The following is a 25,870-nucleotide window of genomic DNA, read 5'->3' as shown; positions in this document are numbered from 1 at the left end:
GATTTCATGCATACACATTATCCTGAGCACCGACAAAAATAACTATGTAATAGTGACAATGAAGTGTCACAGATAATCAAAGCAGGGGTAAAGTGCATTTTGTTCAGTGACAGGTAGTAGATTTTTTGGGGGAGGGGGTTGCTATCTTAGTGAGAAAATGTATTATGGATGTAAATGGATGTCGGCCCAAACTAGTTTGATATTGCAATATGAAGTCATGAACTGGTGACTGAAATCATTTCTGAGCTGCACTACTATATTGTGCAGTAAATGGGTGGAGTCAAGTCTCCCTTATACTCCTCATTATATCAGTCCAGATTTCTTTTTTTTATGTGCCCACTCCCTGCACAATCGCCACTGTGGACCTGTAGAAGGACTAAAGGAGTTCACTGAGCACAATAAATGAAGCTATTCTCCTCAGAAAAAATAGACTGTCATGACCCTCCTTGAAGAGTACCTCTGAGTGTCCCCTCAGTCCAACTGATCACTGATGTGCACCCAAAGGAACATGTAATACTGCACCACCTCCACATGTGTGCCCTGAAAAGAAAAAGGAGGTGGTGATATTTTTTTCTTTCTAAAGTCCACTACCATCTCTTTTGTCCTACAGGTATTGAGCGGGAGGTGATTCTCTTTAAAACACTTGCTAAAACTGTCCACTAGTAGTCTCATACTCCTCCCGTTTCTTGTCGCTGATGCAATCCATTTTCACAGAGTTGTCACAGTATTTCTGAAAATGGCATGATTCTGGGTTGCACTAAATGTCTGATGTGTAGAAGGTAAATAAGAACAGAGACAGAGCAGCTCTCTAGAGGGATCCTGTCCTGCACATGCCTGATTCGCGTGCCTGAGGTACAGATGGAACGGTGAACAAACTGTGACCACACGGTGAGATAATCCAACAGCCAGTTCATCATCCTATCACCTACTTGTATTGATTGAGCTGAGCTCTCCCCCAACAGAGTGGGCTGATGGTATTTAACGCACTGGCAAAGTTAAAGAACATGATTCGCACTACCTTGTCCTTGTGAGAGTAGGCTATGTAATACATGCACAGAAATGGCATCATCCACATCCAGGTGATATGCAAACTGTAGCAGATCTTGGTAATCTGCAGGTGAATTCTTGAAATTTTGTAAGACAGGCCTGTTTTTCATATTGTCAGAATTTTTCATAATGTGGGAAGTCGATGAGGATGTATAATATAAGGGGTTTTCCATGGTGACAGCACTTCACTACAGACCTTTGTGAGATTACATGTTCAGGCTTTAAGTTATCTGGCACCTTTGGCATGTTCAACTCCCTTCCCTGTTGTAATGCTGTGATGGATAGAGTGGGTGTGTTTTTAGATGCGGTATTGACCATGTCCATGATATTCCTGGAGCAAGAAATTGTTTTCTCTTTCGTGGACAAGAGTGGGGTAGGTGTGGGACGATTTATGTGAGCTGCCAGTGGAACAAAGTCGATTAAGGACAGGGAGGTAGTTTCATGGACTGAGGTTGGTGGCCAAGGTTATTGCCAGCAATTAGCAGAGAGGGAGGGGCATCAAACCTCTTCAAAGAATAGGTTAAACTTGTTTGCCCTCTCCTTTATCCACTCCACCCCCTGCCCCTCTGACTGTCTTATATCCTGTTATTATCCTCATACATTGCCAGACCTCCCCTGTCTTTCTTTCAGTTGTTCCACTTTTCGCTCTTACCTTGAAATCTTTCTGGACGTGCTTGGCCTCATCTCTGTCTCCCACCCTTTTCCCATGAAGATAATCTTGATGCCCATAGAAGTCCATGACTTATTTTTGGAGAAGCAATTGACATCCCTTTTAGAGGTCATCACCTCTCAGATAAGTTGATGTAGTATGTTATGTGTACTTTGTACTATAGCTGCATGCTCTGCCTAAGGATGTTCTCACACCGTATCCACAGAACCAGCATGCCATGTAGTACTGGGAAGCTGATAAATCCCAGGCTCATCTCTTCTTGGCAAACAGAGTGGGCGAGGTCTAGCCCAAACACAGGCTCCAGGCGTTGGGCAACGGTTGTCATTCTCTATTAACACTCCTTTTGATTGGTCTTTGTGGCTGTGGAAACGGCAAACAGCTGCATGCAAATCTGTCGCCAGCCGCCCCCTCTGTCCCCCCGGGGTTCTTCTACCATTGTCCTGGTCTCCAACCACTGCTGGAGACATTTCTCAAGGGAAAGGATGTAGAGAGGGAGGGAGTGTTGTCTTTAGAGTAGGATGAGAGGCCCCACTGTGGGCACAGCAGGGAGTCCTCATGACTGTTTGTCTTCTTTGTCATTCAATTCTCGATATTACCAGCCGGCAACATCTTGGGAAGAAAAGGGGAGTCTGAGAGTTAAGCACTGCCCCATCGCGCTCATGCCTTCATAATCCAGTCTTCATAATAAGGAGAGCTTATGATACTGTACATGAGACGAAGTCAAGAATTTCTAAGCGGTTTAGAGAAGGCAGGGAAATCAAGAGTGTGTTTAGTGTTTGTTTTTCAGCTTCCTTCAGCTTCAGTGCAAGACTTAGCTCAACTTGGTGCACAGCAGATAATTAAGTATCAAAAGGAAGCATTGTGTACATGATCAACAAGGCTCAAATTAATTCCAAAAATCAGTGTGCTATATCCCTTTGGCACAAAGGAAAAAACATAAACATATCCAAAATTATCTAGCTGGAAAGCCTTTAAAAAATGCATGCTCTTTTACTCTGATATACCTCCAATTTTCAAACTGTCAACTCTGCACTTTTGGACAAGTAAAATATGGCTCCAAAACAATTTGGACTATCTCAGTAATAATATATGGCATAATGGTGTGCTATTAGGGTGAGCTGCTAACCCACAATAAATGTGAACAGCCTGGATTTGAGGAGGTAATTGTCAGCAGAAGACTGGCATTATACTGAGGAAACGTCTAGCCATGTCAGAGGCACAATGCGGCTGCCCTGCCATCTCATGTAACATTCATGCCATGCTGCACTACCTTGTGGTAAGCAGTTACTGGAGGAAGCCAAGAGATGAGATGACTAACCCCGAAGGCTAAAACCAGCCTTCCCGTCGAGGTGCTATTGAGAACTCTGAAATTCCGATATATGTGTTCGGAAATAGCACTGGAGAAAAACGTGGGAGCTCGATCTGTGGCCAGAGTCCATTTTCCTGAGGCTGATCTTCCTCCAACCGAGCTTACATGCTGCTAACAATGGTTTTGTCTCAGGTTCCAGTCACTCTTGATTTGTATTCATGACAAAAGGTTTGCTCTTCATATATCCACCATGCACACTTTGGCAAAAAACAAGTTCTGCGTGACAGACAGATCGTTCGTACTGTGCATGTTGATTCATGTCTCTTGAATGAGAAGTGGGGTTTTTTCACCTTTACTTCTCCGGCGGAAACTAAGCACGGTAGAGGATAACGCTCAGGTGAACTTGCCAGCACGAATGTAGGTCTTGTCACTGCGAGTTCCTGGAATCCACCTGATTTTAGCTTAAAACTCACAGGAAAAGGTGAGAGAGGCCTGCCAGCACTGGCCACTATCTCAAATAAACCTCTCTTCATGCAAAAAATCAGTGGGTGGCATATATCTCACGCCAAATAAATGCTTTGAGGTTACGGCTGACTCACCGCACTTCAAAACAACTTATCGAAAGGTGATAACATGTCTGATGACACTATTTGCCATAATGAAAGCAAAGAGGGAAGGAGGCATATATATATATATAATTTGGGTGGCAAACGAGTCGTGAAAAGTCTAACTAGAAAATACTGATAATTTGCCATAAGTTCAAAATATCTTCTCACTTTAAACAGGTGTCACTTACCACCTCTACCACCTCCACCACTACCTTGCACGCCGGCTGTGAGAGCTTCCCGAGCAGAGGATGAATCATAACGAAACCCCACGCTTATAATCCTCAAAGGATTACGAAGGTAATCCATAATAAGGCTCATCACAAAACCTCATAGAAATTACAATCATTAGAAGTGTTCCAGGAAATGAGATGGCTTTAGTTTATTGTGCCTGCTTCTCCGTAGGGAAAATTCTTAGAACACAAAAAAATGGGGGAACAGTCATATTTTGCCATAACCTACAAATATATTAAAAGAAGCCAAGATTGATCAATAGATCGATTGACTGAGAGGTGGGTTTTTAGTTTACTATTTATATACTATATAGTGCATTGATGCTATTTTCTTAGTGAACACATATATCAACTTAGAGCGTTGATTTATAATGACGTCCTTTAGTTAGCTAGCTATATTAGTTACCTTGGATCAACTAGGGGTGCAGTGGAGAAGAGTGGGTTTTATTTCACTTTGGAAAAGCACTTCTCTACAGCTGTAAATAGAGTGTGATTTTGTTTTCATTGCTTCGGAATTCGTCATTGTCAATGACCAGTAGTGGCTGATCTTCAAGAACAACATACTGGGTAAGAGCTGTTATTTTCACTTTTTTTGTCAATTTGCAATGTATGAAATGCAGATTCGCCTCTTGATATTTTCACAGAGCACACTTTTTATTTTGTTTGCCATGATTAATCATAAAATATCCTTCAGATCCTGTCTATTTAGTATCGTCTGTTCATCAGCGTGACAACATACACTCGCTTTATGTCACATAGCATGGCATTGGACTGATCCTCGATACCAGTATCGTCATCAATGAATCTTTAACTTGAATCTTTCCACATTATTCCATATTCCAACATATTCATATTCAGCTGACGACCCTCAATCACAGTGGGAGTTTTTGCTTTTGCACATCATTTAAACTCTTCTCATTATATTGATAACACAACTGGTGCATAATCCATTTGGCCAATAAGGCTCTAAAACCGCTGTGCTCAGAAGTACAAACGAATGAGCTCTGACTAAAGGTAAGTGCTGTAAATTATCACCACCGGAGCCATGTTTCAGCAGCACACAGGATATCTGACCTGAGTGCTTCTTTCAGACTGCAGAACAGTGAGGGATTATCATCTATTAATGAAGCTCCAGGCCAGAAAGATCTCATGCAGCTAAATAAGGCATCTGCAATCTATTTTTTTAATAGTCAAATCTCACGTGAACAATTAATTTCAAAGATCTCAGGATCGTCATCAGCACCATTGGAGGTGTTCTTAACTCCTAAAAATGTTAATAATAAACCAATGCTGTTAGAGGCTGTTAGCATTAATGAGATCAAATGAGATCATTTTAACTACAGATTAGTGTCTCCAGTTCATTTGGACAAAACACAATTTCAATTAACACTTTATAGCGTGTGTGACAAATGTGTTGTACAACAACCCCGTGGTGCCACAGGAATTAAATTTAATCACAGTTAGTCATTTAGTTCATAGTAAAGTTCATAATTAAAAACTATAATCTATAGGGTTTTAAGATGCTCCAAGCTATGCTGTACTGTTATAATTACATTATTATGTTTTCAAATATGGTGAATCTATTGAAACACTGTAACGTAACATGAACATATGTGGCAGAATTTAATTCCACTGGCACCACAGGATCGTCACATAGCACATCTGTCAGAGTTCCACGACAAGTCGAAATGTGTGTTAATTGAAATCCGTTTTGTCCGACAGATCTCCAATTTTGGATTGTTATTAACACTTACAGATCCACGGGTTAGCGGCATCCCACCTAACCTAAAGCGGGTGATGAAAATTCCACGGCTGCAAATGCAAACATCTGTCAAAGACACTTGAAGAAAGAGTGTCGAGGTGGGTTGTGTGTCCCACACGCACAGGTCTTATGACAACGTGATACTCGCAGAGTAGACCTGAACCAGAGGAAGTTAATAATTAAGAACTGATCCACAGGTCATTGTTTATGTTTCTTATTAAACCCTCGGCAGGCCTCTTGGTCTGCCAAGCATGTCCTGCAGACTACGGAATAAGTAAGGAGCACAATATTTTCCCTCAGCTTCAAAAATGAATTGAACCGTGACACCAAAAGAAGGTGTTGTGAACCATGTGAACCAAAGCATATTTTGTGTAAACTGGTCAGGGCCTTAAGAATGTTAATCATCAACAGCATTAAGCTAACATTGAAATTAAGGGGACTCCATACTGTCTGATTTTCATTAACATGTCAATGTGCAAAAGCTTAAAAGCCCAAAAGTGTGAACGCTATAATGAGCTGCACTTTAAAGAGGATTTCTCTGAATCCCTGTTGGAGCTCGAGAAGAGCCTCTCTGCATGTAGCAGACAGACGAATGTCTAAATCGAGAGGCCTGCAGCAGATACATGGGATTTAAATGTCAGTGGAACGTTGGGGTTCTATAAGGGTCCCTCGCCATTTGCCTTTCAATAACCAGGTGGTTACGGAAGGAGGGTTGGGGGATAAAATCCAGAATTTCAGCTGGCCTACTTCTGTGAGCATCCCTGTGTTACATGCCGGTGCAGAACTTTAAGGCAGGACGCGAAAGTGGCAGTTTAATGTGTTTAATATAGGAAACCTGTTCTAAACACAGGCAAACAATATCGTGGGGCAATCTATACACAAAAAAAAAAAAAAAACACAAACCAGGGTCAAAGAAAATGTAAAAACCTTGAATTAGTGCTTGATAATGTTTTTTTTATTCACATACTTTAGCAATAACAAAATAAAAGCATAGGGTTTAAAACTAGACAGGAGTGACAAGCAACAGGCAGGACTAATTAACTACAACAGGAAATGATGACCATATATGGAAAATGGCTAGCCAAACTGGACAAGACAAGATTTATTTCAACCCTCATGTTAGTTTCATTTGCTAGGCAAGTTCTTTTGATTTAATAGTAATACAACTGAAAATTTTTTTTCTCAATTTTCACTCTTACAAACTATAATAACTACAGGAAATGGTGACCATATATGGAAAGCGGAATGCCAAACTGAAAAAAAAAAACAAAAATTATTTGATCCCTCTTGTTAGTTTTTTTTTTTTTTCAATTTAATTGATTTTTTTCTCAGTTTTTACTATTATAAACTATATCAACAAAAGGAAATAATGACCATATATGGAAAGTGGAACGCCAAACTGGAAAAAACAAAAAATATTTAACCCTCTTGTTAGTGTCACCTCCCAGACAATTTCTTTTGATTTTAGAGTAATGCAATTAAATGTGTTTTTCTCCATTTTCTTAATTATTAATACTATAAACTATATCAACAACAGGAAATAATGACCTCATAGAAAGAATAATGAATGTCAAAAAAAACAAAAAAAAACAAAAACACAACATTTATTTTAACTCTTGTTAGTCTCATGTCAGTTTTTTCAGTATTGGTATTACATTATAAACTATATCAATGGAAATACACACAAAACCATCACACAGGCTCCATGGCAGCTGTGTGTTCAGGTGTGACTGTTAAGGCGTAAATTACCTTTTAAAATTTTTTAGATGTGCTGTCATTATTATCACTCATGTCTCATCTTCTTTCATCTCTATTCTCGGATGAAAATAATTATTGCAGTGTGAATATTGTCTTAATTGCAGCAAGTCCACTAAAATCGTTTCACGTTTTAGTGAAAGCACATTACCATTTAAGTGAAAAACATTGCCGTTTCATTGGAAATGGCAACAGAACATAAAGGTTAAGTGTGATCATCCCCTTACACACACCATCACAGTACCAGAGAAATGAAAAACAGGCCGGATCTCTCGGTAATGCACGGCGGAGTCGGCCCCTCGGCCCTGGGCTCTCACTGTGGGAATTCGCGACATGGAGAGGTCAATGGTGATAGTGAAAATCAAACAAGAACAGGCTTTGTGCGTTTTTTTTTTTCAAGCCCATTTTTTCACCTCTCCCTCCCCTTTCACAGAGTGCTGGCTGCATTTCCTGAGCTGCAGTGGGCCGGATTATCGGGGTATGTTTTTACCTGGAAACCAGTCCTGCCGACTCTTTTGTTACCAGGTGACCCTTGCTCGTGTGACCTTTCATTCCACTCCTGCTCAGGAAGAAAAGGAGAGACATCATGCTTGGCTGCAGCCCACATGGATTACAAGTAAAGTGGCATGCACATTGCCAAGACCGACCTGGCCTTGAAACCGCGTCTCTGTCTAATTAGCATTCCACTGTTACAATATTATCAACACTGTCTGTGTTGCCGGGTTTTTTTTTTTTTCACATAAAACTGAATGTATTTCCGACTTCTATGGTAATTAATTCATGCCTGTGCGCCTGTTTTTCGATATTTAAACACGCTGAATTAACACAAGGGGGTTCTATTTAAAGTCTAAACGCATATTCCAGTTGTATATGGTTAAAGCTTTGTTATTGCATTACGAGAATGAAGGCAATAGGGCCTCGCAGCAAATATGTTGAAATTTGAAAACCAATTTCATTTTATACCTCCCATACAAAGTGCGCTTTTCATTTCGCCGCTGTCTTCAGTATGCTGTCCGCGAACTGAATTTCTGGCGGAAGGGAAATATATATTGCCTATTTTCATTATGAGCATTTCCATATATGCGGCCCGTGCTATTCTACTCTTGTTCCACGCTCACAACAATGCAAGCTTAATAAAGAAATCTTAGTAAGAGAGGCATTTATTAAATGAAGGCGTATATTCTTCACATCGAGATCTCCGTCTCTGACAAACCTTTGTCGTGTAAATATTGGTTTACAAGCACAGTTATTTTTCTGTTGTCGCAAGCGCATCCTGACAACTTGATTCAAGTTAAATGCTTCTTTTATACATTAAAAAAAACAGCTTTGCCATTACAAGTGCCAAGGCAAGCAAGCCCAGGATGGACGAAAGTGACTCCGAGAGCTTACTTTACTGTCAAAGTGTTCTTTTATGTCCATCCGGGATTCTGTGCTTTACTGGCTTTTTAACTACTCATACAAAGATGATGGCAGCAATATAAAGAGAGACGGCACTTTATTGTGCAGAAGGTCTAAAAGAAGACCCCTAATTCATGGAAAAAGGTTATGTACGTGTTAATCTGCAAACTCATTGCTTACACACCGGAGAGGAAGCACAGCCCACGACAGCTAGGTTAAGATTTAAGGTGAGCCTTAAGTCCCAAACTACCATGAGCGGTGGCTCGCAGCCCATTAGATGCAGTGCCTGTTCATCACCCGGGTGTAAAAATCAGGCTTTTTACAATCAGATGTAAACAGATAATAAAGATGGGTTGAGGCAGCGAACGACAGGCCTTTAAATCCTCCTGGTTTAACGTGCTGATTTCAGTTTGCTCAGGCTGACTCCTCTCTAAATCTGTGATTGACCACATGCAGAGCGATATTGCATTTCATTTTCCTGTACGGAGGAGGGAAAAAAAAAAAAAGATTTCCTCTCAGTCAGCTCAATAGCTCCTCTGGATGGCATTGTTTAAAAATCTCACCCTTTTTTTTACTTTTTTTTTTGCTTGCAGCGCATCAGAATGATTTTTCATTCTCTGCGGCGCTTTATCGGCTTTGTTCCGAGTTAGAGAAAGCGCGCCATCACAGAACGAGTCTGTCAGCTGAAAACGATTCGGTGAATATTGAGAATCGTTTTATGTGTATTTGCCTAAATACACTTCAGTTAGCATATTCATCTGGCTTTATTGTTCAAATGCGACTTTATTTCCCTTTCACTGAAAGGTTTGCGTTTCAAAATCGAGGCCTTTCGCGCAGCATTTGGTGCAATAAATAAAAAGAAACAGAAAACGCCCTCAAAGCAATTGATCTGAGAAGTGATAGAGACGTTTTAATCAGGATCTTTTAGCGGAAGTGAGCTGCTTTAATTCCAGCTGGAGGGGTGAGATGATAAAGATCAGAGAGAAGTTTTACAAAAACAAGTCCACTGAAAACAAGACCTATCTTGGGTGTCTTGTTATGAATAAACTTGTTCGGTGACACAACAGGAATCTACATCTCAACACCAAGTGATGCCAGCTGGAAAGCTCGTCGCAGTGCGATGGATCGTCGGTGCTAACAAGTTCGTCATGGACGGGTTGCGGCGCAGCAGATAGGGCTGGTCTTGTTTCATGGATGATTTCCACAGGGCTACAATGGCTAAATCATATTTCTTGTGTGCTTGTTCTTGGGTTGTCAGTGTATTGTTTAACCGTGAATCTCCCATGGCAATACAGTGATAATTCACAATCGTCGCCATCACACACCCCTATGATTCAGGGTTGGGCGACAGAGAAGCTACAACAAAACAAAAGCAAATGGGGCGTAAAAGCAGGATGACAGAGTGGACATTTATGGCGGAGAACAGATGCATAGCTCACTCTTTTTGTAATGAGAACTAGAAATACTGGCCCACTGCTTAGTGAGCTCCGGTGAGCCATAAGCCCTTCTCGGAAGGAAGTGCTGTCAAGCCATCCGAGAGTTGTGGATTTATAGGTCTGGTCTTCTCCGTTCAATTTTTTTTTAAAAATCTTTATTTAATAACAGGATGGTCACTGATTTATTTGAGTGGTAGGGCACATAGGAGTGGCACAGTGCAGCACCCTGGAGCAGTTTGAGTTTAAGTTCCCTTCTCAGTGGCGCAGTGGCAGCAGTTTTGAGGAAAAGCAAGGTTATTAGATCTTACAGCCATAGTGAATAATGTCAACATCGCAGCCTGCGGACCAGGAACCCCTCCAGGAGCCACAGTCTATTTTAATACGCTTTACTCAAATATTTTTACACGCCCAAGTTCATAAAGTTTATCTGATCCAATTCCAAGAATTCCATTGGTTGTGTAAAATAATGTGTGCTTTCATTTGGCTTCTCTATGTTCTTGTTGGTTTCTTTGACTGGATTTAAGTCATTCACCTGGACGTATCTTGTGATTTTTTAACTGCGTAGCACAACCAATTTCCCGTTAAACACTGAATAGGATGTCAGCTGATTTAGAAAAAGAAAAATATTTTGTTGCTCGTAAAGCAGCCAAGAAATACAGTATCTGTGTCACAAGGGGCAGGTGCTTTCTGCCCATTTACACTGCTGCAATTTAATTCTCAAGCTCCTTCATTTCCACAATATATTAAAACACCTCCTTCTTTCCAACTGCTCACACAGACTTGGCAAAGAAACCGAACCCAAGCTGAGCAGGCGGCTCCCAGCCTTTTGTCTGCCATCCAAACCTTTTTGAAAACACATAACAAACATTGGTTGCGGGAATTAGCGCTCATTCTTGTCAACATTGAAATGATGGAAATTTATTTCATCCATCTTTGTGTTGGCCTTGCAGTCTGGCCATTCAAACGATGCAGCTATCACGCTGCAGGGCTTCGCATGAAACATGCCCTGGTGTCTGGTACAACACACACAGCACAAAGGCTTTTAAAGAATGTAATTATGCAGATTTCCACCAGGATGGCAGGAGGCAAAGACATGCTGGAGACACACCTTTAAGGATGCCCCATCTTTGTCCTGTGACGTCAACGTCTCTAGCTATGAACCCGCCCATCACTAAGGAACTCAGATCCCCCACTGTGATACAGCTCTTTAAGGCATGTTTAAGTTTTCCTGAACAAAAGTTGTGAGTAAGTCTGACAGGGATTAGGGCATTCCAACAGAGGGGCAGGAGGGGTCTTTGCATCCAGCAACGCCACCTTTTCTCACTTAGTGGAACATTAAAAGCACTCTGAAGCACAACTCTGTGATTAACAAGACGCACCGTGTCAGGTAGCCATGAAGGATTATATATTTTTATTATTAGCTACAAAGGCTCGCTAGCTATAAACATCCAAAGTGTGGAGTACTGCCGAGATCTCTGAACAAGAAAATACTGCCATCCCAGGTGGAGGCTGATGTCCTACTAATATTTGTCCCTGGGTTGGTTTTCGTCTAGGCAAAAAAGAAGGAGAAAACAGCATTTACTGAGAATTTCATCAAGAGTTCTCAAAAGAACGGTTTTGTACTGCCGATCACAAAGACCATCATCAGCCACAAAATGAGACGCAATTACCGAGAGGCCCTTTTGCAAGGGCCTCCAAAGAAATGTGGTTTATATTTGAAAAAAAAAAAAAAAAAGTCTAACGAGTTGGCTGGGGGAAGGTAAATGGCTCATAGATGGATAAGACATTGTTTTCAGTGAAACCCACACACATTCCTCTATTGATGGATGACTGAATGATCATTCATCGGGCTCGGAGCTTTCACATCAAGTGAAACTGAAAACCTTTACCTCCTGTATACCGAAGGAAGTGCCTTAAAGAAAAGGCAGGAGCAAATATACAGCTCATATCCAACAGCAAATTTTTTATTTTCTGGTTTGCAGCTTATGTTCACAGAAAGTTCAAATTCTGCCAGCGCTGCAAATATCATGACGGAAAATCTGCCAATTGCTCCGCACCAAACAAAACAAAATTATTTCCCACCACGATGATAAATTCCATCCAAAATAGAAAGCCACAACAGTGTGAAACAACAAGGAAAGAGGGGGGAAAAAACGAGCCATAAAGTGAGCCTCTTTTACTTGTGCTTTGCAGTAATCAATGTTTGGCACACACATGTATGATTAAATCAGCTTTGTTCTAAAAAAAGAGCGAAAAAAAATCAGAGCCTGGGAAAGAGTAGAGAGAAATAATTGTTGTTCTGCAAACACATCAACATCAGATTAGATGATGGCGTGTGTGTGTGTGCGAGTGTGTGTGCGAGTGTGTTTTTGAGAAAGGGGGGCTATTCTGTGGCCGAACTTGTAATTACAACCAAACATACTAATCAAAGTCGAAGCGTCACAGAGAGAATGAATTAAGGCCACTGTTTTCTTAGGAGAACATTACAAACATTTGTTTCACCTCCTAAACTCGTCATTCTGGCCAGCAGCCAAGTTAGACATTTTGTGTGCCGAGATGCAGGAGAGGAGGTGATTATAGGGGAAAAAAAAAATTACCCATGTTCGAGCTCAACCTCATCCGCCATTACGGCAGTTCCTCTGAGTTAATCTGCGTGATTTAACCGGATTAGTCCCTACGGAAAGTGTATGATTGCGAGCCCTTAAGGATAACGTGGAAAGGCTGTGTAAAATTCCCCTTTAATCCCATAAACAACGTCTAAACGCATCGGTGGTACAAGCGTGAGATGCTTCGATTTAGCATCCTCGCTCATTTGTGAGGGGAAAAAAACAAAAATCAAAATAAATATCAGATGTGTGCCATGAGTCAATGTGTCAAGAGTGTGTCAGTAAAATGACAGCACAAATCCACATTCATGTGAAGAGAGAGAGAGAAAAGAAAAAACCTTACCTTCAGAGCACTGATAAAAGGCCAGAAGGAACAGGAGGCCGTACAGCGGGGGACATTTACACAGTGAAGCAGCCATTTTGTTCTTCAAGATCCTCCAGATGCCGGACAATGACAGTGGTTTGAAGACGGATGAGAGGAAACGAATGTGGGGGAAGAAAATGTATCCAGGCTCAGTGAACGTCAGCGAGCGGTCGTTCGCCGAAAACCTTCACCGGTCATCTTCCATCTGAAAGCACATACAAAAAACAGATTGATTATTACAACGGAAGAATGGTAGGAGTTACACCAGCTGCTTTTCCCCACTCGGCCAAATTCCACTGTATTAATCCGTCACCATTATCACTTTACACAGTGACACGGTAAAACATAAAAGAGGCAAATGAACGGCACACACAGTCCTGAGAAGATTGCTCAAAATGACCACGGAGGAAAAAATGTGCATCTGTTTAAATCAACAAGCGACATATTTGGTCTGTACAAAATAAAATGCAAACAGACAGCAGACTGTTTTGGCTGAAACGGTGGACCGTAATGGTCTGCTATCTGATGGGCTCTATTACTCTAGGTTCTTAATGCTCTGGAGAACAGAGCTGCATAAATGATGTCCACGAGCAACATCTGTACAGAATAAAAAGTCAAATTCAACTCAGGTTTCAGGTGCCATTTTAAAATGGACACGAGAATAAAAAGGAAGGCCTAAAGGAATGGCTGTGATGGGACAGACCTAAATGAGCCTATGTGGATTACTCAGTTCTGCCAAAATAATATTAAACAGTCAGCAGCTTTTAGATGAGAATTGGCTTTTGGAGTTCAAGCAAGTTCAATGCAAAAACACACAATTTCAGAATCATGCCAAGTAAAGCACAATCATAAGTGATGATCATCATTTGTAAACCAACGCCAGCAACCCAGGATTTATACAAATCTCCTAACTGAGTTTCAATCGTGAGAATTCAGATGTAGACGGATTCCACCGATTTTTTTTTTCGTCCTGGATCGTTCTTCAGTGATCAAATGGAATTCCAACACGCACTACAGGATTTATGCAGACAAAACATAATGTGTTTAAATCAGACAATCAAAACTTTGAGAACAAATGACTTTAGATGAAAAGAGGTGTAGCAGACAACAGCCAGACGTTTGACTTATCTTGTAATCTTAATTACGTAATTTTCGAAGCCCAAGCTACAAAGAAGTAGAAAACAAGCAACATGTTATGAGCAACAGTTAGTGATTAGTGAACAATAGTGATTTATGATGTAATTAGTGTATAACTGTATGGTTCGTGTTGTAGATATAATCAACTAATGTGTCTATGTTGATTGATCTAAAGTAAATACTACTATTAAGTAGTGAAGTGATATTTTAGCCATGTTGACATGACGTCAGTTTCAGAAGCCAGGGATGGCGATACATTCCCAACTTTCCAAGTAGGAATTCCAAGTTGAAGGTGCATTTTCTTTGGTTTCTCCAAGTCAGAGGACATTCTCGGTTAGAGCATTAAACCTTCCTAGGTACTTACAGCCTCTTACATAATATCAGCTAAGCGTTTGTGGAATACTTTTCCTTGATTTGTTATTTGGGTTGGTTTGTTTCACACTGCACATAACTAAATAAAGCAAAACGCAAAAAGACACATTTGCTGTGGAGAATGTAGGGCTGAAAACGTACTCGTAAAACTTTATTTCATTGTTCAGAAATTATGTTTCATTAAAAAGTTAAACTACCCTTTGCCAAGTGCACACAGAAAACACAAAAATCACTGGAGTCAGTGCTAAATAATTGATTTGTTACTTATATAAATATCTAGTTTAAAAGGTTGTGTGTATCACATTCAGCACTTAGTTTATATTTCGGTTTGTCCAGAACACATCACATCTGTGTATCGCTACAGCTTTGTGCTTTGGCTCAGTTCTGCAGCTCACACAAAAAAATGCTACAACCCACAATACACCATGTTTGCTTCACTTCCTGCAGTCAGGTCAATTTCAGGGTTAAACCGCTTTCTCACTGTAGAGTTCACTTGGAACCCAACCAAGACCACCTCACTGAGACATCCTCGGACCGGTTGTTTAGGTCTGAGACGCACCAGGGATCCATTCAAATGGCGTAAAGACTGCATATGTGAAAGCACAATAAGTCTGTTGTGCTGGGAGTCATTGGCTCATCCATGCTAAGAATGTTGAATCGTAAAAAATTAACATTCTTATTATTTATTATTGACAATTGTACAAGTCATGACTGGACTCAAATGGGCGAATTGACCTCAAAAAAAAAAAAAATCCCAATTATCCTGTAATGTGGGTCACGAACTGACTTCACACAAAAATTATTATTATTAGTGAATATTAATTTTATACAAGTGGACATTAGATATTTATAAAAATGTAAATGAGAGTCTTACATCACTAACAATGAATTTGTGGTTTGGAGTCCCAAAATATTTCCCTGACCATTGTTATGACTAAAACCCAGACACAATAGGAAAGTTTTGCCAGAACTTTGGCAGAAAGTTAAGCCGTATAAACACTGGCTGGAATAAAGAAAGCTGAGGACATAAACAAATCATTAGTAACGTTCACGTTTGCTCTGAGCTGCAAGAGCTAGAGCAAGCCATGCATTTCAAGTTCAGAGGTTCTCTTTTTATTGAATGTGTGTACTGAATGTGTTAGTGGCCTCTGACCCTTGCTAGCCATATCACAAATCCAGCCTGCAGAGCAACTGTAAAGATCCAAGGAGTGTGAAACACCCAGCAAAATGCCTTTAAGTACTTTTATGAGATGATTATATTTTCCCCCACATAAATATGAGAAGACTGGATTAGCTGCCAACATAATCCACGCTTCTCTTATTCAACAGCGTTCAGCTGGCATGTATGCCCGTCTCTGCTAAGCTGTCTCTCGCGGTTTTCCTTGCTAAATAGTCAAAACTGGGTACTCGCGAGCACTTTGAGCTCACCTGCTGTAAACACAGTCTGGCCCATGGTGCCAAGCTAATTAGGTCATGTGCCAAGTTGCTACTTGGTTAGCCTGCTGTCAATCGAATAATTATACAGAATGGCGAAGATGGCCAAATGGGTAGACACACAGTCCCTTTGTCTAGTAACATGAAAAGGCTGCATTAACACTCCTCTATTTTTTGCTTTTTGTCTCGTCTCTCATCTCGTGGGGACGCTCAAACAAACCCGTTCTGCTTTGTCTGTATTGGCAAAGGTTACCATCTAAGACCCATGGGATGCGGCGCCTCGTTATAACATATGTCAAATATCGAAGACGGATGATGTGTCGGCCTTGCTTGCCCTGCGCATTCATAGTCCCTGACAGAGACACACGCACACACACACACACACACACAAATAAATATATATATATATATATATATATATATATATATATATATATATATATATATATATACATATATATATAAATAAATATATAAAACACCAACATCCACCCACAAACCAAATCATTCTTTCATCTCAGTAAACCGACTTCGTCCCTCCCAATTCTCCTTCCACTTCTCGTCTGCGGTACTGCGTCGAGTGTTGGGAGTCCGTGGGCTCTGAATCGTCTGGCTCGCCCACTGAAATTCACACTTTGAAGTGTGAGTCATGAGGAAAGAAAAAAAAAAAAAAACCCTCGCCACATCTCCTCTGGTGAGCCCTCTCATCAACTATCCTGATTATTTTATAATGAGCCTAAATACGCACTCTGCCCAGATCACTCTTTTTGCAGAGAGATATTTTCAGCAGTGAACAAAAAAAAATACAGAAAGGAGGGATAAAGTTGGATGGAAACATAGATAGACTCATTAACATACAGCGGAGCAAATTTTAAACCGCATTAATGAATTCAGTTCTTGAGTCTCAAGCAGGTGGAGGCTTCTTTTGTTTCCAGAGGTTATTTAAAATGTAAAACAAAAACTGCTGAGAACGCTGGGAGTCACACACTATGTAATGTCAGCTTTGGACACAATATTGAGGAAAGGAGCCAAGAGTCTTTGAAAAAAATGGTGTCCGATATCAAAAACTCCAGAACTTGTTTGAGGTCATTTGTCTCTTAAAGACTTGTGGAAGCCATATGGGCAAATTTCCTCAACGTATAGACCTAAATATTTATGTAATGAACCATGACTAGCGCATTAATCATCAGATTAAGTCCGTGAAAGCCCTGACAGCAACTGGATGATAGGATTCGTGCCAGGAGTAGACTGTAAAGGAGCAACATTTAAACATTATGCATTTAAATTCCTTTCTAGGATGTTCAAGATATGGTTTTAAATCATTAACCATCATCTTTCAGCATTCTCCTCCAGTTGTTTCTACATAGCTAGCACTCAACTCTCATGCCCTGTTTATCCAACTGGACAAATGTGTGAACACAGACCAATTACACAAGCTGTGAAATCCTTTAATAAAAGAAAACAGTCTTCCGTGTTAGTGATGACAGAGACATGACAGAGCTTAAAGCATTATTCTGTAAAAAAAAAAAAAAAAAAAAAATGTTTTTTTTACATTAGTCAAAAAAAACATTAGTCAAAAAGCAGCCGCGCTGACCTTCACAAGGCCTTCAAAACTCTGTTTAAGAAAACAGCTCTAACTTGAGTGGACATTCTTTAGAAACTTTCCTTAATCGACATAAAATAACACACAATCCTCGCTTTTAAAACAAAACACAACAGATTTGAAGTAAGGCTAATCCCAAAATCTGGCAGCAATGTCAAGTTAGTGTCGTTACTAGAACGTCAGCCATTTTATGAAACTTTCAAAATGATAAAATATAGAATCCAGATTACGATGATTCCTTCATAGTTGTTGTTTTTATCTTCGTATGTGATTGTATTCTCAAAAATGCACCGTAAGAAAACAGCACAAATGGCGGCATGTTAGCTGGTGTCAGCACGTTAGCAAATACTCAAGTACTCAAATGATTGCGTAAAGAAATAGAGTACAAAGTTAACTATACAAATACAAATATCTGTGTAACATTTAGCACAGATTTTATCATCCCTGCACTCTCTGTTAAGCTTTAACTGAGTGTGTAAACATAGGAAGCTGTCTTGCTAACCGCTGTTTAGCGCATTAACTAGCAAGCTGCTGAGCAGCTACTGAGTAAGCTCTGATAGTGAAAAGTTATAACACTATGTATACTCCTAACACTCATAACTCAAACTGCGTGCTCTTTAGTGATTACTCAATTGCTGTTACGTTTTTAATCTGAATCCTAATAACAGCACACTAGCATCTTTCGCACAACAGCGTCCAGGTTAAGCTATTTTTAGATGTGCGATTACAGCATTCTTTTAAGATTATTACTCAGTCTCACTGTACGAGATGCCAAATTCTTGGCCAAATTCTATAACCGACTGCGTGATAATGTGTGTTCTCCATGTCAGATTATTCAATGAAGATCCTCTAACGAAAGGCCTGCAATTAAAGAAAATTATTACGGTCTATTTACTCCATCCATCAGCATGATCCGGGCTCGTGCAGAAAATTGGGGTCGCATAAATGGAGCTCAACTCACGTTGGACATTTTACATAAAGGTTTTTCATGTGTATGTGAACAGTTCATGTATTTCTGCAACAACAGCAGCAATGAACCGAACACTCTATTCTTCAAAGTGAGCTTCAGGTAATAAGGATCTTTTTTCTGTCCATTAGAATGTTTTGTTTACATTCGTGCCATTGCCAGTACTGTATTTGTAGCCATCCTGTGAGTTTCAATTCACCTTGTCTTTGGACACAAGTACTCAACTTGAATCATTTTTACATTTTCACAAAAGCTAGTTTACATGAATTCTTACAAATCTGCCATTATGAGCGATGTTGGTAATTTTATTATCCGAAGGCTTCTTTGTGCCCCTTTTCTGGTCCAACAAAGTTTAAATTGCCCTTTGGCTTGTACAAGAACTGCCTTGACATTTTTTTGAAACAAATAAGCAGTACCAATGTTAGGCATGACTGCAGCCAAGAAACTCCAACGCCACAAATCCCCAACCTCATCACGGTTTCAATGTTTAACACTCTGTTTAATGTTTAGATGGAAAGCTTGTTTTTTTAAAACCTCTCGGTCTATCTTTCTTGGATTACTTTAAAGTCACTGACTTCGGTGTATTTATCCAGTGATGATACTGTCATCATCGTGTGCCTAAGCATAGTACTTTTTACTCATTTTATATTTAACGCAATTAATGATATTCAGTTGTGTTGTTCTTCATGGTTTGCTGCATTTCATGAAAGATGTAGAGGCTAAATCAAATATTTAAAGTGCATTTTTAAATACAGCCAAGACGTAGGTCAATGAATGAGACTCCATTAGAGACTGAGAATGCTGAGACTGAGAACTAAAGACTGCTGGCCATTAGGAAAATGAATGCGCGCCCAGCATATTCATATTTCTCTTAGTCTTAATTTGACAAGTACACAGCCTATTGCAGAAAATTAACAGCTTCAATAAGAGCAGAGCTCAAATCTTCAGAAGTGACCACATATCACCATATTTCTTCTGTCCGAGAGAAAAAAAAAGCAAAATAACAGCCAGACAGGATTTCTCAAGCTTGGAGAATTCAGTTATTGGCATCGGCACACACAATGCTATGGGAAAATCCCGTTCTGCAGCATGCCAGCTGATGCCCTGGTGGAGGGTGTGTGAGGTGAGGCTGGGCACACAACAGCGATTTGCACCTCATCGGAGTGCTCAAGCCGTCCCCCTCTGAGGAACACGCCTACATTTTGTCTGCGAAATTAAGCTCAGGAGCCAAGCTTTATCATCTCCCTAAACACCTTTTTGTCTGGCAGATTGCAGACTGGATTTGGTTCGACTTGAAATAAAAGGATTAGACGATTAGCATTAAGAAGATTTTGCCCCATTCCTGATGGACGCGTCATCGTTTTACATGGGGGTGGATAGTGTCAGGGAAGAAAAGGGTGGCTTTACTCCAAGGCTGAAGTCATGCAAATTGGCAAACAGGACAAAATTTATCAGCTGCAGAAGTCCATGTTGTTGACAGCTAAAAGACAGGCAGGGTTTCAGGATGTAGCTCGACTCATGTTGACCTATTTTACATAAAGGTTTTTCGTGTGTATACCAGCAGTTCATGTATCTCTGCTATGATATTGACAATGAACCAACACTATATTCTTTACATAATAAAAATGAAAGCAGCTATAAACAGTTGTTCCCACACCATCCCCTTGTTTTATAAGTCAAAAAATACAGCTTGTCATGTTACCAAAAAAAAAACACAAAGTCCTCCATCCTGAAGACTTTCCAGTGTAAGAAAACTTAAAGTTACAGTACTTACCTCTGGCCGCTATAAAGCAATGACACTGGAGACTCATATGAAAAATGCTAAATAAATATAAATATAAAAATTAATCTCACAGAAAATGTCACTTTTTTATCAGTTTATACCGAGCGCCTGCTGTACAAGTCCCTGTGTAGGTTACTATAGAGCCTTCATATATAAACTTGCAATTTGCCTTGCAGCTAGAACTACTCTCAGAGCTGCTGCTGAAAGAACATGAATCAACCAATCAGAATTGAGAATTCAACAGCAGTATGGTTCAATTATATATAAAACACTTAGATAGATGGCCAATTAAAAATATGATCAAAACAAACTGATGGGAAAAAATTGACAGCAAGTATTCAGTAGCATAAAATATGGCTCTGTTTGTGACAGAAGTCTGAATAGATGCGAGTCCTTTACAAAGCCCTCAGTCGCCTCTCTCAAGCTGGGGAGGTGGCCAGAGTAAGAATAGCCAAGAAGAAGGAGTCCCGGTTTCTAAGACAGAGTGCAGTTGAATGAATGCGAGAAAAAGAAGAGCAGAAAAGAATAGGTCGAAGGAGAAAGAAAGGGGCGGGGGACTCACTGAGAAAGATTGACAGCTTGTGAGTATCGCTTGACCTCAGAGGGTTCGCGCCGAGTATTCTCGACTGGCTTTAAAAAAGGGGGAAAAAAGAGAAAAAGAGCTGGAATGTTAATTTATTTTCAATTGTCAGTGCCTGGGAGGGAGAAAATAAAGAATGCGTACGTACACGCATTGCAATGAGGCTAGAACAAAGTGAAATGTAAAAGCTGCAACAAAGTGTACGCACAGACACTGATGAGAAGAAGACATTTTCTCCTGCACATCCCAGGTCTTCTACTGCCAAACCCTGTGAAATGAACCTGACCCCCCCGACCAAGCAGCTGCCTAACTGATATGATTGCTTTGCAATTTTGAATCCTCAATGGGAGACCCATTTAAAGTTGGGGTTGCTCCGGGAATCTTGGCACGACCAATTTAAAGAAGAGGATGTGCTGTCAGTAAAGAGCGGAGGTTGATTATGTAGAACACAAAAGAGCCAGGGGAGGTGGGGCAGATGTGGGGCAGAATCTCCCTGGATACACCCAACGTTCCCGTCGGGGATCTTTCCGGAGGCATTGCACTTTGTCTTTGACGGTTGGTGACAAGTCTAGGGCAGACGCTGCCTCCCCCTCGAGGATATAATGTCATTTTCTTGGCTGCGAAAAAGTTGCAGAAAACCCTGTTCAGCCCCACCGTCAGGTTGGGGTATTAACGCAGTGCAGCTCTTGCTGCAGGTAGTCGGTTTGGGAGCCATGTTTCCGTGCCAATTAAGAGAGCAACAGGATCTTACCTGAGATAATGCAAGCGTGGAAACATCTTGGAATATCTGGAATTAATTGGCGCCGTTCCTCTCTCGAAAGACTGATTAAATAGCAATCAGGCTCACCGCTCACCAATTTGCGAGACTCGTTCGGCACCGGCTAAGCCATAGCTGTCATATTTGTTATCACCTCCTTCTCATTATTACCTGTTAACATTGCTTACCCTAATGAAGGATGATCAGCGTTACTTGGGGAGGTCGTCCTCTTCTGCATCTCTGGTGCAGACCTGATTTGTAAAGGTTACCGGATCTTAATGAGGGTTTAATGTATTCTGGGCAATAATCGCAGCATTTGCTAAAGAACGGGCCAAAATGGAAATGATTTAAATGTCACATTCATTTACAGAGAAAGATTCTCCACTCCGCCTGACACTGTAGCTTTACTGACAGTTTGATGTCGAGGGTGTTAATAGAATTTACTAAAGCCAAACCAAATGACATGAAGCATGAAAGATGACATAATTCAGCAATAACACAACCCAATGTGTTTTATCGATATATAGTCCATACACCTCCGTGGTGTCATAAGCCAGAATGAGAGTCGACAAAGCCACCACATACTAGATAGAGATCTTACACTTATTAAACACTTTTTTATTCTTTCCACAGTTTGGAATTAAAACGTGGCCTATACACATCCAGGCAGCAACATCAACGGACAACTCCATAATTTCCAAGGATTTCCAACAATGGGCAAACAATGATTCAGAAATATACAGAAGCATGCTTTATGTTAACAAGCTAATAATCAAATTATTAGGCTTAAACTAGCCAGCTGTGGTTAATAAATGAGTACTAATCATATTCCACACTGCCTTTCACTGATAAACAAAAATCTGGCAAGCAGACTGACTTCTCTTTAGCTCTTGTCAGATTCTTCATGACGATGCAGTAATAGGCGTAGAGCATTAAATACTCAATTCCTTATCCAAGATCCCACACACACATGCAAAATGTTAAAAATGTTAAAAAAGCACTTTAGCATCTGACTTACCATCCCAAACCTAATCTAAACTTAAAGTGGTTCCTAAAGCAAATATATTTCCCATCTCTCTCACTCACTCTCACTCTCTCCCACACACACACACACACACACATACATATATACTGCACACACAGTTCATCTTACTCAGGGTTCAAGCTGAGGAAGATAGCTGTGAAAGAAATGACTAAAACTCACCCCTGCCGTCCTTGTAAAACTACCCCCACCTCCCCTCCCGTTGGATTAATATCATTAACTACCCCCAGCTCCCCTCCCCTTGGATTAACGTCATTACGACATACAAAGAGGTCATTATGATGTACAGTATAAGAGGCCATTACAATATATAAGAGGTCATTATGACATATAAGAGATCATTACGATATACAGTCTAAGAGGTCATTATAGTATATATATCATTATGATATACAGTGTAAGAGGTTATTATAACATATGAGATCATTATGATATGATACAGTAAGAGTTAATTACATATGTAACATAAGAGATCATTATGACACATCTGATGTCACTACGCTACATAAGAGGTCATATATGAATTATACGAACATCCATACATCCATATTTGATACTGACACACCACACGGCCTTGGATGTATGTGTATTTGAGGTAAATTACTGACCTAGCTAGTTCATTATCTGACTATCTAACTAGTTCATATAAGATTTTTTTTTCTTGCGTGAGCACATTCTTCTTGTTAAATGGATTTTAGGCCAGCACAATTAATGCAGTTAATTTCTTAAAAAGAACTTCAATACCAGTTACATGAAAAGACAACACTGCCACATACATTTTGTGACATGTATAAGTGTATATTCATTGTGCACTGTGTTCCAAGGACTGGCTCCGGCTCCATCGCAACCCTGACAAGGATAAAGTGGCTAGTTTTAATGAATGATTGAATGAATGTAGATGCGCATCAATGACCTTTTCTCTCTACAGTTTAAATAAGGAATCTTAACTATCTACTCAGCATACATCACCATCCATTGATCTGTTGCACAAACCAACTAATATTTTACAATTAAACCACTGAACTTACACTGTGTATGTACCACTTTTGTTGTTCTCTATTTCCAAAGGTTTGGCAGAAAGCATTTTCTCTGCATTCAAACTGTGCAATATGTGCAGTAACCGCTCCCTCATGCAACCTTCACTCGTTCCCTTTCAATATACGCAGTGTGCAGGTGAAGGGCTGGTTGGCTTGACAACCTCACTTATGTTCAGCGCCGTCAGAACAGACGTTAATGTTTGCCATCAGTCTTTTGGGAGTGCGGGCGGAATAGAGAACACTCCACCGAAACGGGGTAAGAGTGAAAAAATCAACGGTTTTGGCTCTCCACTGGGCCTGAGCTGTGATCTCCAGCCTTAGGCAAGGTTAAGGTTTGTTACACGCCGATGTGCTCACATTCACTCCAGCACCTGAGCACTGGGCTTCAAACCAGGCAGCCGTAATCGAACAGCGTTTCACTTTCTCTCTCTCTCTCTCTCACACACACACACACACAGCTGTACAGAGGATGATTATAGAATTGAATGCTCTGGAGTCTAAGCTGTCTATTTCTTTAAATGCAGAGACATTTCTACTGGTTTGCTATGTTGCATCAAAAGATATAAATATATAAAACTCTGATCACGAAAAAAATAGGCACTGTAAAACCATGCAAAATATTTTACAATCTGACAACACTTTAGTCCTTTAATTTAACGATGATCTGTTCAGCAATGCAGAACTAACAATTATCGCCTTTGGTGTTATTGTCTGAACATCAGCGACGGATCTACATTATAATCCGATATGATAAAAGCTGCAGTCGTTAATCAACGACGATGAAACTATGAAACGCAGCACTATGAAACAATTAGCTTGATGAAGACGTGTGCATGTTTTCTTTCTCTTTCTTACTTCTTCTCTACTAACTAATAGGCTGTTCAACAGAGAGCACAGAGTTTGTTTGTGCTCATTAACTGAAATATGAATGACACACATTAGAGATGGAACAAAAAAAAAAAAAAGAAGACAGAAACCAGCAAGTGGTGCTTCACGCACCATAAAATACATACAGAGAGAAAAACACACACTCATGGGGTGCCTGTGAGTGGATCACAGCTTCGCCGGGCCACTCGTCAGCCAGACTTTCTTTTCATTTCCTCCACATCAGCCCCAATCCCCTACCCTGCTCCGCTGCACTCCTTTTCCCTCCTCCAGCACATCATTCCTTCTGATGTTTGTGTAGCGTCTCTTAGTTACCGGACAGAAAGCCACGGCGGTGCAGAGAGTTAAAAGTGCACCCCTGTCCCCCTCACAAGTACAAGGCCTTCAATAATTCAGCGTCAGTGCTGAGCATTATCTAACCACCAGATGAAATTTTTAGCATGGCGAGTGACTGGAGTGTTAAAGCGCTCTCTGGATAGCAACATACCTAGCAACGTTACCAAAGAGTGGTCGAAAAAAAAACACAATTTTAACAAGTGTGTAAGAAATAATGAGGTGATTTTGACCTAAAAGTAAGTACGAGTGATATAGCAAGTATGAATTCTCTCCTGTCTACTTTATAAGGCGTCATTATAATGAAACTTTAGTGAGTCGTAAGCTTACGTGGCATTTCAGGACTTGGCGATATGACAGGTATTGTAGTGCATGAAACGAGATGATGAATGTAATGGTCTATTGTATGAAATTAAAAATATATTGGTGTATAAAGAGCTTTTAGACTAGTTAGTTCTTTTGATTTATAAATGGGATGCTGTCACATCACTGGCTGGTCCATTCCTATTCTGTAACAATACAGGATGTATACGCAATTTGAAGCATTTATTCATAAATAGGTTAATGTTATATCTTCGCCTAGGGCTGAGCGATATGACCATATAATATTGATATTGTGATAAATTAAGACACCATAAACATTTCAAAGATCTTGCTTTTATTCACTGATCTTCAGTAACTGCTCCATCCTAGTCAAGGTTGCACGAATACACACACTCATTCACACTTAGGGGCAATTTAGAGTGGCCAGTCTG

At 40.3% G+C, this 25,870-nt stretch overlaps 1 protein-coding gene across 8 annotated transcripts in view; it reads right to left on the bottom strand.

Annotated features, from left to right (window-relative positions):
* The window catches only part of LOC113526595 (adhesion G protein-coupled receptor L2-like), a 125,632-nt gene that overhangs the window by 84,447 nt on the left and 15,315 nt on the right, over window positions 1-25,870 (bottom strand). For all 8 annotated transcript variants that reach the window (XM_026913781.3, XM_053233786.1, XM_053233789.1 and 5 more), the window contains exon 2: window positions 13,165-13,390. In XM_026913781.3, the coding sequence (XP_026769582.3) occupies window positions 13,165-13,240 (76 nt within the window). In that variant the 5' untranslated portion in view covers window positions 13,241-13,390. The remainder of the gene's footprint in view (window positions 1-13,164; window positions 13,391-25,870) is intronic.

The sequence above is a fragment of the Pangasianodon hypophthalmus genome, chromosome 4, assembly GCF_027358585.1.
Source record: "Pangasianodon hypophthalmus isolate fPanHyp1 chromosome 4, fPanHyp1.pri, whole genome shotgun sequence".
Classification (NCBI taxonomy): domain Eukaryota; kingdom Metazoa; phylum Chordata; class Actinopteri; order Siluriformes; family Pangasiidae; genus Pangasianodon; species Pangasianodon hypophthalmus.
This window is presented reverse-complemented; position numbering and strand designations above follow the sequence as displayed.